Below are 14,197 nucleotides of genomic sequence, written 5' to 3'. Positions count from 1 at the left end.
TAAACTTGACCGAGTTAGGGGAAGAGTAAATATATGAACAGTTTTGGATACTTGGGCCATAATTCTGTTGTCCAACAAATGGGCATGGTTCCTTTTAGCAGCACAGGCAAAGTTATTACAAAAAGTACATTTGAGTTTAGATTAAATGTAATTGTGAAATGACGGGAATGGGCACGAATTACGCGTATAAATATTCATCATTTACGAGAGTCTGCCAACGATGAAAACGAATAGAAACAAGCCCCACGACAACTTACCGGGCACTCTTTGTTTTGAATTGCCCATAAATCTAAACCGTTACTTCAACGAAAGGCTGTTTCATTATCTTTGAGATTGAGTCATTGTACAATGGTACAAAATTTGCCTTACGCATACACCTTTGATGCATTAAAACTGAATCAACAGCAGTAAATAGTCACTGTTATTTTAAGCGCAACATTTCCTTGTGGTAAATGCTGCGTAACGTGTTAAAAACCTCAGAAACGTATTCCCGCCCCCATCTGTCCCTGTGTCACAGCAAAGGAATTCATACAGGCCGCAGTGTACCGTGCACGGTATGTGGCTGGATTGAGTTTGTGCGTGTAGAACACGTATAGATCGCACTGCGCAGAAGTATCAAATATAACTCATGAAAGTCGAACAAAAAAATCAGCTACATAGAACTGATTGTATTGTGTAGTCGAGATTCTGGCCTGTCGTATGCACTATCTCACTGATCTGGGGAAACTTCTAAAATTGACAAATTTAGTGGAAAAAAGACCAAGTGATCGATTGAAAACGGAAATAATTTATCATCTTAGCAACCACTTTGAGGCTAAATTTCATATTTATGTAGCATTTTGTTTCATGATTCTATAGTGTTTTATTCGTTTTAAGCCTTCTATAGCACATACAAAAGGTTTCAATGTGATCGTTCGTTAACTTTGTGCAAACGAAGTCTTCAAAACGAGCAGGCTCAACAGAGGATTGGCAAATTGCTAGGGACATTTCCGTATGATTCACGAGGGTCCGGTCAAGTAACCGCCGCAGACGGTCGAAGTCGTTAATTTCCACATGTTGAATGGGGGTGAAACATAAGTGAACTGGAATTTCCCGGGCGCTGATTGGTTCCTCCGGAAATCCAGAGGAAAACTAAAGAAAAAATTAAACAGTTTGCAGGAGATTCCCAAGAACGAGCTGTCGATTGGTGAAATGAAATCACGAGAGGATCGAGTCCGTAATCGAGTTCTGCCGTCTTGGCCCAAGACTACTGCCAATGCGGCAAAGTGTACTTGGGCGAGACTGGCAGGGATAGATTGCTAGACTCAATGAACCCATCGAGAGCCCATTTCAGGAAAGAGGGCGACAAGCCTGCCGTCATCACAGATTGACTGGAGCGAAGCTAAACTCTTCACCAGCATTGAAAACACTGGTATCCTCGCCCCATCAGAGAAGCCATCGAAATCCTCAAACATGACTCGATACCTTAAGACATCGGTTTCAACATCAGCATTATCTGGCTTCCCATCCTCACATCCCAGTCCATGGGTCTCCTTGGGCAATCTTCCCCACGCTCTCCTCCTTCACAGACACATCTCATTGATCTGCTAGCACCCCATGTTCTGCCCAAGTGCTTTTGGTTGGATCCTGAGTTAGCATCCTCTTCACACCTCAACTGCCTCCAGACACAATATACGCAGCTTCATCATTGGAACCTTTGCAGTCTCCTGACAACGGACAGAGGATGCTGTCGGAGACGTTGAGCCCCCTCCAGTTCTTTTCAGAACCACACATGCTCAAAAAGAGACATCCTTGCAGGGGGCAAACCTCTCGAACCAACTTACTAAGCTTCACCATAAAAAGCTTCAAGACTTACTTTTGTTCTTAGTGTACCACAAGTCTACCAGAATGTCAACAATGCTGTGATTTTCATCAGAAATGAACATTTGCACAAACGAAACACATTCATACTCTTGATTATTTATTGCCCAAAAATCTTCGGATGAATTATTAAAATTCCAACTATTATGGAGTCATCTCCCGTAAGCAAACACGCATAGGCATTTGGGAGGTCAATACATAATAATGCCTAGTATTATGTGTATTGTGGAGCTTTATTTTCACAAAGCAAAGCATTTCTGTGGGAGTAAATGAGTACTGAAGCGTTTGCGAAGTAGTAAGATATTTTACATTTCGGCTGAACATCATAAACAAATAACACACAGGGTGATCTAGAACGCATGATAATGGGACCTGCTTTGAAACATATTAGAATAATTATGTCCACAAAAAAAAGTTTGTAAACGGGCATATCAACAAATTACACGTACTTTTAAAAATAATCTCGCATTAAATGATAATCATATCTCGCCTCGAGCTTAATCAGTCTTGTTACGGGGACTGGTTTAGAGTGACTGCTAAGTTTGAAACGAACGAAATGTTGATCACAGGTCTCGGATTTTTTTTTAATTTATTGTAAAATGACAGCCTGTTATTGTACAAATAATGAATTTCAAAACACTGTAAATATTTCTGAAAAAGTCAATGTCTTATTTACTGACAAACTTTAACAATTTTGTGGAAAAACTGAAAAACTTAATTTGTATCATCATTCTTACTTGGCAAATGCATTCAAAACAAAGAAAGATCTTCCATTTCCCGAGTGTCAGTTTTTTCCGCACACTCGATAACAGCTTTATCATGGGTTACTTTCCAGAATCAGTGGTGTGTACGTATTTGCTTTTTCAAGTCCAAGCGGGTCCAAAGCCTGATAACCCCCGTCATTCAACTGGACTTTTCCCTGTGCGATGCTCTCAGCACACGCTAGCGAAGAAGTACAGGGAGTCCGATGAGAAGCCGAGGGAACCTCATAGTCGCAGTCATTGTCAGTGGAGCCCAGGGGATCCCTGTCAAGATTGACCTGACCCAAAGGTTTCTCGTCTCGCTGTGATGCTGATGTTATACAGCGATGAGGATCAGATGGAATCTCTGCATAGTCGTAGACGTACTCGGTAGGGATTGGAGGATCTCGGTCAACTTTGACCAGGCCTTGAGATTCCTGGCCCTTGTTGGCTTGTACCGATTCTGGACTGGGATACGATGAAATCTCTGCATAGTCGTATGCATCTTTCGTAGAGACTGCAGGCTTGACCCAATCCAGAGATTCCTGACCTTTTTCTGGCATTGAGCCTTTTGCCCCGGCTTTACCATCGTTCCGTTTCGGAACTGGTATAGTGTTTACCAGAATTCGATGCTTCGCAAAGTTTCTTTGGTTCACATAGGACCGATCTTGCCCTGCATCAACAGCCAGCTTTTTGAAATTCTTTTCAACTACAACATCATCATAACCAGCAATATTCGGATCGTCATCGGATGGTGCTGGGTGATCCAGTGGAGCGCCATGATTAATCTTTTTAACCATACTTTTTGTGCTGTGAGACTTGGGAGTCAAATCCAGGTCAACAGGGACATTGGAAACAGTGGTGTAGTCACGTATGTCAGTTTTGGACTGGTCTGAAGTATCGTTATTAAGATCCAGGTATTCAGAAGACGGTTGCTGACTGTTACTGGTCGTGGTTTCCGAGTCCACATTGCACAGATGTGGCGTCGCTGCAACAGGATCAGGGCACTCATAACCGCTATCGCTTTTGTCTGGACTCGCACCATCAGCGGACATGACGGGCGAAGTTCTCGGTCTGGCGCCAAAAGTCACAACATCACTACCAGTGATGCTCATCATCTCTGTCAGTGCAAAAAAGGATAGATAAATGTCATTAGCGCTTTTGACGGAGGCTACTTCAAAATTTTGTAGGTTTTACATCGAATTTCACCTCATGTTGTGACTTTTGCAAATTCGTTTCATTGCCAATTTTTGTCACCAACCAAAAATCAGTCTGCGAACATTTCGCTTCTATTACTCTTCGAAAAAAGCGACCAGAGCTCAAATTAAAAGGGAGGGTTTACTTTCTTACCGGAGGACTTCCGATGAAGGGAGATGTGACTGTTTACTTTAAGCCCTCTGCCGTGAAAATAGGAAATGAAGAAATATTGAAAAGTAAATTCTTAACCATAATCATACAATTGCAAAGAAATCTTAAACTTAACGGGTGACAACACTGTTTCTGAGGACCCTTTTCTTGTCAGTTCATCCGATCAGGTTGACGTTCTTTTTTATACATCTATCTGGTCATCAAATCAAGTGGTAAACGCTGAACCTCTCTCATAGTAATTTGCAATGACGTGGAGATTGCCAACAATTCAATCGTGGTGGCTTGCAGCTTGTGCCCTGTTCCGTGGTTTACGTAGACGATGGACAGAATCCATGAAAAACATGTTCTTCACGCGGAGTTCTTTCTTTAAAAAATACCAATAACTTCCTGCTCTAAAAATCGGCATATTGAGGTATGTTCGGTATCCCTCGGAATGGATTATTCAGATGAAACCAATCTGTTGGACAGAACAAGTCTTGGTCGAGGTGGATTAACAACCAAATTTTGCGGGATATTTTTTGGGGGGGATGCTTATGTTTCCTCATGTAATTTTTTGTGTCCTCTCTGAGGGTTGGGGCTAAATTTTAGGGCTTCTTACGCGCTTTTATGGGGGGTGGGCAGAATAACGTAGTTCCCTCTTTCGTTTTTTCCTTCTGATTACATAGTTTTCCAAGAACTGCTTCTTTGAATGACAACTCCCCCTTGGGCTCGGTTGACTTTATTACATGTATACGACAACTGTTTGCGTATAGACAAAGAGTCACCGCTGATCGGATCATCTACATGTCATCTGACCTGTACATGCTTGGTTGAATGGTTAAGTCTTCACTGGAAACAGGTGGTCCTGGATTCGATACTCACTCGCGTAGGCTTTTTTTAAATTTTCCACAACCTATTAGAAAACGCTTAACATGCATTTGGTGGAGTTCACACAAAATATATAAGTTTATTTGGTTGTTTCCCTTATATTCGATTGGTTAGGTTTCTTGTAGCTGAAACTGACCCTAATATGGACTTCTTACTCATGTTTGTTGCGTTGTTTCACATGATTGTTAGACAGTATACTGCTCTCTCTTCTTTTGATCCTATTGCAGTCTGGGCAGGCTATGATTGTTACATAGTTTACTGCTCTCTCTTCTTTTGATCCTATTGGAGTCTGGGCAGGCTATGATTGTTACACAGTTTACTGCTCTCTCTTCTTTTGATCCTATTGCAGTCTGGGCAGGCTGTGATTGTTACATAGTTTACTTCTCTCTCTTCTTTTGATCCTATTGCAGTCTGGGCAGGCTATGATTGTTAGACAGTTTACTGCTCTCTCTTCTTTTGATCCTATTGCAGTCTGGGCAGGCTATGATTGTTACATAGTTTACTGCTCTCTCTTCTTTTGATCCTATTGCAGTCTGGGCAGGCTATGATTGTTAGACAGTTTACTGCTCTCTCTTCTTTTGATCCTATTGCAGTCTGGGCAGGCTATGATTGTTACATAGTTTACTGCTCTCTCTTCTTTTGATCCTATTGCAGTCTGGGCAGGCTATGATTGTTAGACAGTTTACTGCTCTCTCTTCTTTTGATCCTATTGCAGTCTGGGCAGGCTATGATTGTTAGACAGTTTACTGCTCTCTCTTCTTTTGATCCTATTGCAGTCTGGGCAGGCTATGATTGTTACATAGTTTACTGCTCTCTCTTCTTTTGATCCTATTGCAGTCTGGGCAGGCTATGATTGTTACATAGTTTACTGCTCTCTCTTCTTTTGATCCTATTGCAGTCTGGGCAGGCTATGATTGTTAGACAGTTTACTGCTCTCTCTTCTTTTGATCCTATTGCAGTCTGGGCAGGCTATGATTGTTACATAGTTTACTGCTCTCTCTTCTTTTGATCCTATTGCAGTCTGGGCAGGCTATGATTGTTAGACAGTTTACTGCTCTCTCTTCTTTTGATCCTATTGCAGTCTGGGCAGGCTATGATTGTTACATAGTTTACTGCTCTCTCTTCTTTTGATCCTATTGCAGTCTGGGCAGGCTATAGTAGGATATTCTTGAAAATATTTGATCATATGTAATATTACTTACTGCATTGATCGGTGTCCAGTCCTATTCTCTCTAGATGTTTTGATTTAGTCTTGATACAAGTAGGCCTAATTGAAGCGAATCGTTGCAAAGCACAGTTTTCTGTGAGGGAATTCTTGCTGGTCCGAGTCAATTGAAGCAGCAGGTACCGCGAACTATTTTGAAGCAGCGGTTACCGCGAACTATTTTGACTCGGACCAGCCAGCCAACCCCGGCAAGCTCGGTGGTCGAGTGGTTAAGACATCTGCACTAGTAAGCAGGAGGTCGTGGGTTCGAGTCCCACCCGAGTAAGCTTGTGAGGTTTTTTCGCAAGCTCTCGGACAAAGCACTGAGCATACAGTGCTTATTAATATACGTTGGGTAAGGGCAAAAACCGTTATATACATAATTAACATCTCCCCAACGCACAAATACATCTTGAAAAAAGGGCGCTTTTTCCTAAACATTAGTAACAAGGCCTTTTTCCAATACTCGACTTGGGCTGTGTCCCAGGCTTCGTTCCCAAAACTAACCCCGCTTGTGGGCCTTAAGCGTTTAAATTAAATTGGATTACTGTAATTTCTGGCTCTCTTGCATCTTATTTGATGTTTTGTGGCATTATTAGACTAATTACTGCGCTTACAGCTTCAAAGTCAGCTAGTTAAAAAACAGGAGAAGCCTGAGACGGAGCCGAAGTTGAGTATTGGAAAACGGCCCAAGTGATACAGATCAATAGCAGTAACTGCGCATCGCTGCTTCACAGACGACTATAAAACGCAACCGTTGCAGTCGCATCGCTACCAACAAAATGAACGCTCCCAACCAGCGCAGTCCTTTTTAATCGATGAAGGGATGCTTCGGCTATAGGTGGAAGCATCAAAAGGTGTGAGATGTGATCACATAAACATACCCTGTGCGGGCCATCGGGTTCACTTGGGAAGGGGCTTTTTTGGAACGCTGCCTTCGCCTGAACAGCGCCACCAGCAGGATAACTAAGATCATTCCAAGTATTGCAGGGAGCCAATATTGAATGTAGAGCGGAGCGCCCTCATCGGATGACATTGACCCTGGGCGTGTGTTCACTGCTGCATAAGAAACAATGCAAGAAGACTTAGAATAAAAAAGGCAAACTCAGTAAACCATCGTGAAACTTGGAATTAACGGGTAGAATAAAACGTCCACACTCTAAAATGAGGTCAAATAATTCAGTAAATATAAAATAAAAAAATGAGGAAAATGCTTGGACAAAACAATGCAAATTTCATCTTCCAAAGGTGTCTAAAATCTTTCCACACACATCAAAAAACGATGCTTGCCACGTGGCGATTTGAACGGCAATTCGGTTGAAGTATTTTTTTCAATGGTGTTTTTATGTTGGAACAAAATTCAACGTTTTTTTGTTTTTGATACAGGTCTTAAGTCAATTTCATTAGCAAAAAGTTTGTAGATGGAAGAGTTTTTGTTGTCTGTGTTTTTAGTCGGTAAATCATGAAGGAGTTTTTTGTCGTGCTGGACTGATGGATACCGAGTAACAAATCTACAATCTAGTTTCAAATTGTTTGGTCCCAAATTCCAATTTGAATTCGTTCTTCATTGATTAGAATTGAACCAGACCGATAGCGGGGTGGATCGATTCTCTCCTTGCTAAGCCACTGTTTCTCAGTTACTTCCATCAATCAGTGGGACGTTAGGAGAGGAGTAGTCAATCACTTGAGCAGTGGGGCTGACCCTGTCCTTGTCGACGGTGTCCGTGTCATAGTCCTACCTGCTGTGGCTATGTCTGTTGTGCTGTCTGGGACATTGGCGGGTGATCTACTTGTTGCTGGAGACTCGGTCGTCGTTGTGGACGTCGTGGTCGTAGGTGCTGTCGAGTCTGTCTGTGTTGACGCGGGACATGCATAGCTTGACCTGGAGATACGCAGACAAGGCAACAAGTTTCAAATTACATTCAATTTTGGTTCCTGTCATTTTATGCTTATGCAAAAGGTTTCAGTAAGGCCCAAATGGCAGAATTAAAAGCTCGTTCTCTTGATCGTCGCCCCTTATTCCCTGCTTTATTTGTTATCTGGTTTTCTTCGGTTAGATTACATGAGAAAAACTCACCCAATAGATCTACATAGATTGTCGATATCATCGTCGCCTGGCTTTCCTCGGTCTCGTTCATTTCGTCCATAACCTATTTGTAATCTGCGCGGGGAGGTATCAGTAATACAGGCACACAAGTCCTCCTTTGGTCCTTCTATGCAGGAATTCTCACGTGCAGCTCTCTCACCTGGCTGTATGTATGCATAGCACATGCGGGATCGGGAAAGCGGTCCACTACCTTGCACAGTAAAAAGAAATGCACATAGCATTGTCACACACCGCCTGGAATCTAGAAGTTAATCGTAGTAAGGAAATCAGCACCAGAAATTTCCTCTAAGTGAATGGAAAATGATTATTATTCAATTTGCTCAAAGTTGTTTGAGAGTCCTTCATAATGTCATAGTTCACTGAATAAAATCAATCAGAATTTGCATATGATTTTTTTATCTTTAAGTGCACAGAGTTTAATGCAATGCTACACTAGTCGGTTTATATGCCCCGGCATCTGCATCTATTATGATCATTCAACAATGGACTATTTTTATCATGTTCCAAGAATCTTATTCAGTATTATTTGTTAAATAGGTTACGACTGACAATTTCAGCTTAAGAAGGGAAGAAACATTGAGGAACACTTGTAGCTGACATTTCCACTCATGGCTGTGATTCTCATATAGATGTCCGGAAAAGCATGGAAAACGTTAGATGTTCAGAGGGGTGCTATTTTCAGTTCAAGTACCCTAAATTGTTTTCACACGTCGCAGAAGAGAACCAATTTGCACAAAAAGTATGTCCAAAAACCTTTTTCAGCCGAAGCCTTCAAACGAACCACATGTTGAGGTTCTCACAAAAATAGTTTCGCCGCCTATTTCTAAAACTTAGGATTCTTGAAGATGTTATACATGTACATCGATTTCTTGAGGTATTCAACGTGCCGGGGCATCCAGCACCTTTTAAGATCCAAATTTCATCAGAAGGTGAGGTTTAACTTTGTATCAGATGATTATTATTGGCAGTGTCAAGGACAATTGTATACAAATCGTTTAGTTTGTAAAAAGGTACCTTCGAAGTCTGGTGGGACTAAGTCGCAGGTTGTCCCTCCATTGCAAACGAATTTGCACAAGGCCCTGAAAGGGACAAATGTTAAAGAATAAAGTGGAAACATCAATTCGTTTAATTTTGATAAGTGCCTAAATCAAAATCCATTATTGCTAGGAAATTTTTCTGGGGTAGCAAATAAGAGCGTTAGCGTTGGCCATGCAACTTGACGCGGTCCTCTTTGGCGTAGCACGGTCATTTTGATTTGGGGGCGGGGTGTGGAATATTGCACTTAGGTTTATTACCAGTCGCCCGACCTCCGTAAAATCGAAATGCAGGAGTAACGCTGTTCATCAATTATTTTGGCGTCCCTCTTCAAACCGGTCATTGTCGGTTTAACGAGGACTCATCACGACAGAACATTTCCTGACATCGCGCATAACATTAATTTCGCGCAGGCCACTCGTTCGAGAAAAACAAAATCAGGCCCTTGGGGGAAAAGGCACTTGTTATACGGTAGGCCTATGTGGGGGATCCTCTCCCTGGGCTACACTGCTGTTCTCCTTTGTGCACAGAGGTTTTGCAAATTTGGGTGTTAAAGAGGCCTATAAGGGTGCAGTGTCCCAATTCAAGGAAAATTCTCCGCCAGGCCGAGGCGCACAAAAAGTACCCCCAGAGATTGTTTCAAAAAGAGGGGTCTGTTTGGGCCAAGAAATGGTAGGATTGTGTCAATATGGCCCAGGATCATCTCTGTAGATTCAGGGGCACCCATCTGGGGGCAAAGCCGACAAAAATGGGATTGAAAATTAGTCAGAAGAGCCCGAGGAAGGTGAGGGATGTCATTTGAAAAATGGCCGCTGGGAGGGCTTGGCAACATTCACTTTTTTGGGGGTGAGCTTGTTTTGGGCGGATAATTAAAAAATTGGTTAACCTACTAAAAATTGAAAATCAAATGAAACCTGAAGGACCAAACAACACATTGATTTTTGTTTGAGAGGCCTCAGGGACTTCAGTTGCCTGCCATGGGGCTCCAAACTTGGTTGATTTTACACTATTTTCAATGGAGCTTGAATTGGTTCAGTGCACCTATAAAGTTTTGGCTTTAATTTAAAACGACCTAATCATCTCATACTGCTTGGCCAAAATTAAAGCATGACGTAACGCTTTTTTCCTAACAATAGAGCCTGAAAGTGAAGGTCACGGAAGCTTGAAGCTTCCGAAACCCTGACGCGGTCTGCCTATCGGGATTTTACACGAGGATGTCCCATCACGTTCTATAAACTTTGGAAGAATGATTTCCAACTGAAACAATCAATGAAGCCCTCATGCTGGAATTTTGTCTCTGTCTTCAATAAAGTAGTATTGCGGAAAAAATCGTCTAGAAATGGGTTAAAAACGAATTTCATTAATTGCCTTTCACTTCTGGCAATATAGTTCCTAGGTTATGTTCATGAGCGTTTTTTTATATTTAAAATAAAACAGATCAAAAATATTAAGGGTTGTTTTAATTTATAAGGAAATAAACTGAAAGCAATGATCTGCTTGTACGAAATATTCTGATGTTTAATTTAACCTTTGAAGACAAGAACTGCGTCAGGTTAACTCGATTGGATCTAGAACCCATCTAGTGCAGGTATAGTAAAATCTTTGCAACGCCGTACAATTTCGTTTTTACGTAAGCAGCAAATCGGAAAACACTGAACATGCAAAGGGTGGAGTTCTAACAAAATCTGTAAGTTTCGTTGGAAGTTCCTTTTTATAATATGATAGGCTGGATTTCCGGTAGCTGAAAATGACCCTGATGTGGACTTTTAATATTTCACACGCAAAGGACCTTTCGGTCTTTGCAACACGTTGCTGTTTTCTTTTTCTTTTTTTTCTTCAGAATTTGGCCCCAGAAACATAAAAACACAATTTTGTAACATTTAAAATTACAACTGTCTGTCGGTAAATGTGCATTCCCCCCCTCAAAAAACTAAAAGCATATTTAAAAAAATGGGGAAGAATGACTTGGCTACGTATTTAATCCGTGATCACGTTATGAACAATTAATGCCAAACCACACGTTTAAAAACTTCGGAAAAGCAAGAGAAGAACTTCTAATCGAACATAAAATTACACCAAAGTAACACCACTCTTCAGCAGACGCTCATACTTACCACGGACAGATATTATCCCGGACAGCCGCAACCCATTCATCAGCGCCTCGTCTCCTTCGCTTGCTTGTCGGAGTGCAACCTACAACTTGTGTCATACAAACAACCAAAAGAACCTTCCACACAATGGACATGACTACCAACACACGAGTCCTGGTGCTGGTAGAAAATGAAAAGTTCCAAATTGCCCCCTTGTTTTGAACAAACTGAAGATCCGTCAGGAAAAGTTGGATTGACAACACAGCAATAACAGTTATGGAATTTCCTTGACAAGAGAATTTTCAATTTTCGAGATTGTTTGTCATACTTTATGTATATTCTCAGGTGGTTAGGGTTTTTTCGAGTCACTCAGATCATGTGGTAATTATTCATTGTCATGTGTGTGTAGCTGTATTTTTCGATGAGTTATTCTGTGATATGTCATGAGATATTTCCTGCCATGCTATAGGAAACGGTTGTCTTTCCGATCTACCATATGATGGAAATTCCTTTCAAACATGGGCAGGTCAAGCCAGACAAATGATGGGGAGCTCACAATTTATTACTGTATCGATAATCAGCTGGCAGGGGTCAAATGTTCTGCGAATAAAGGCAAATTTATAAATAAATAGGTAAAGAATTCGGCCCAGAACATGTATCAGTCGCTGTAAGATACCAAATTACAGACAAACACACAAAGAGAACAACCAAACTGACGACTTCAATGACAACAATCTGTTAGCTGATCAGATCATTTTGCATCCTTACTTTGCTGCAGTGGACCTCCCAAGAGCCTGAGAGTTGACCCCAGTGACGTGCTTCCGGACCCTTGGATAACGTGCAACCTTTTTAAACTAGTCATTTTCCCGTTTTTTACTCATTAAAATGTTCACCTCGGGAAAAGGCCTTTGTAAAATATTTGCCAGCATATTGACTTATTAAAAAACTTTAAAATGAACTGGCCTGAAAGAGAAATATCCTGCATGCCAAAATGTGACCTCTCACTGCCGAAAATCTAAACTACATAAAGACCAGTACAACTCGGTGGTCTCTTAGGCCTACGTAGATAGTTACAAATTTAGCTTGTGTGATAGTCTTTCGATTTAAGCTAAAATAAATACAAATCAAAATATTTTAATCATTTACAATTATAAGGAAATAAATGTAAAGGAATATCATCTGTGTGTACAACAGATTCTGAATTTAAATCTAACCACTGCTGACGACAAGAACGATGTCAGGTCAACTAGACTTGAATCTAGAACCCATTGACTGCTGTTAGATAAATCTTTGCGAAGTTATACACCAAAATATTGCCTGGGTTAAATTTAACCCAAGCGAGAATGAAAACTGCAACTACCATAGTTTAGGTTGTTTCAACCAAATTTGGGTGATTGAATTAATTTCTGTTTTGTTTTAATTAAATTAATTAAATAATCAATTAGCCAAGCAAGGTTAACATCCATTAATTTTGCAGGTGAAAATAAAACAGAGAGTAATTCTCAACCCAAAGTTGGGTTAACACAGCCCATATTTGGTGGCAGTTTTCACCCTTTCTTAAGTGTACATCGTTTTCACGTAAGCTCATGAAGCAAAACAAACGTGCATAAACAAGAGGACATAGGAACAGCAGTGCCGGAAGCAAAGGTCGTTAATTAATTTCAATTTTTTTTTCTCCAATTTCCAGGTAACTTTTTTTAAAATGGAGAGACACAAGGTTAAAACGCCGACATCGGTGTACCATAGGGTGGTTTCAGTTTAGGAATTATTATGCCAAAAATCATCCAAAGTGATAGGACAAACCTATAATTCCCATAGTCAGACCCCGCGCGGGTTCCGGAAGCTGGCACCGTGACCTTTTACTACCACGCTGTATCCTTTGCCCCTTTAAAACTCTGTTTTTGATGGAAAGGATAATGGTATTTTTGTTGACTCTTGTTCAAAAGCGGCCGCTCCTGTTAAAGTAGCGGACGGATGGATGTGACTTTTAACTTTTGTGTCGCACCTATGTAAGCCTAAGTGGGCGAGGGGGGGATGGTATAGCCAAGCCTTTGTGTCCCATAAACCATAAAATCAAAACAAGCACGAGGAAATCAGGGGAAAGAATGGGTCATGGCAAGGGTTCCATCTAGTTTTAGCAGAAAAGGAAGAAAAAAAGGCTGTGTAAGTGGGTAAAGTACCCACGTATTCTAGTCTGAATTTTGTCTATATTTGACAGACAGGAATAAATACCATGGTAACGCAATTGGAATGCCCGTCCGTTCTCACAAAACACTCACCTGTGTATCGGTTAGATTGGTAGGTAATCACTAACTGCACGCTACTGACGGCTTACAGCTAGTGATGTCATTTCAATAAATGGCTATCGAATTTAGACAGAGGGCGGGCGATGGGGGGAGGCACATGGAATCTCCCAACTCTGTAGGATACAACCAAATTCAAGTTCCTTTGGGGAATTAAGACTTTAAAATGATTTAGGAACCACATTTAATCAAGATGCATTTATCTACAAGACAGTGAATACAATTTACTGTTCTCTTTTGGAAGATCCCCCATCGCCCCGCCCTCTTGCCTCTCCCTCCGCCACAACTCATCTGTTTGTAACCTACAAACTTTCTATGAATCAATCAACCGACTGTCGGCTTGCATGACGTAGTTTCGTTTCCCTTCTTTCCTTTTCAGCACTCCCCGAAATATGAAACAAAACGAGGAAATACACTGCAGATTAAGTGAAACAAGCGATTGTAATTAAGAAAAAAAAATCAATCAAGCGCAAGTAGATACCGGTCGTTAACGCTACACTCAAAATTCTGTTAGCCAGCAATGGACGTAGTTCAGCATATCAACAGAATAAAGACATCATGAAGAATAAGCTACACTTACATTTGAGTTTAGATTAAAGTGTCAAATTACAACGTGACAGGCA

At 41.1% G+C, this 14,197-nt stretch overlaps 1 protein-coding gene across 1 annotated transcript; it reads right to left on the bottom strand.

The window, feature by feature from the left end:
* Nucleotides 1–1,896: 1,896 nt before the first annotated feature.
* On the bottom strand, nt 1,897–13,198 carry LOC110974566 (uncharacterized). The gene is made up of 7 exons (XM_022226304.2): nt 11,296–13,198; nt 9,161–9,225; nt 8,117–8,336; nt 7,779–7,921; nt 6,924–7,098; nt 3,951–3,997; nt 1,897–3,720 (listed from the first exon to the last, which is right to left on the bottom strand). Exons 1-7 carry the CDS (start codon nt 11,424–11,426, stop codon nt 2,678–2,680), a joined length of 1,824 nt encoding a protein of 607 aa, XP_022081996.2. The 5' UTR covers nt 11,427–13,198; the 3' UTR covers nt 1,897–2,677.
* Nucleotides 13,199–14,197: the final 999 nt, after the last annotated feature.

The sequence above is a fragment of the Acanthaster planci genome, linkage group LG08 (assembly GCF_054643075.1).
Source record: "Acanthaster planci isolate LZ-2023a linkage group LG08, COTS_SCS, whole genome shotgun sequence".
NCBI classification, from domain to species: Eukaryota; Metazoa; Echinodermata; class Asteroidea; order Valvatida; family Acanthasteridae; genus Acanthaster; species Acanthaster planci.
The sequence above is the reverse complement of the archived record's forward strand: the minus strand, read 5'-3'. Positions and strand labels throughout refer to the sequence as shown.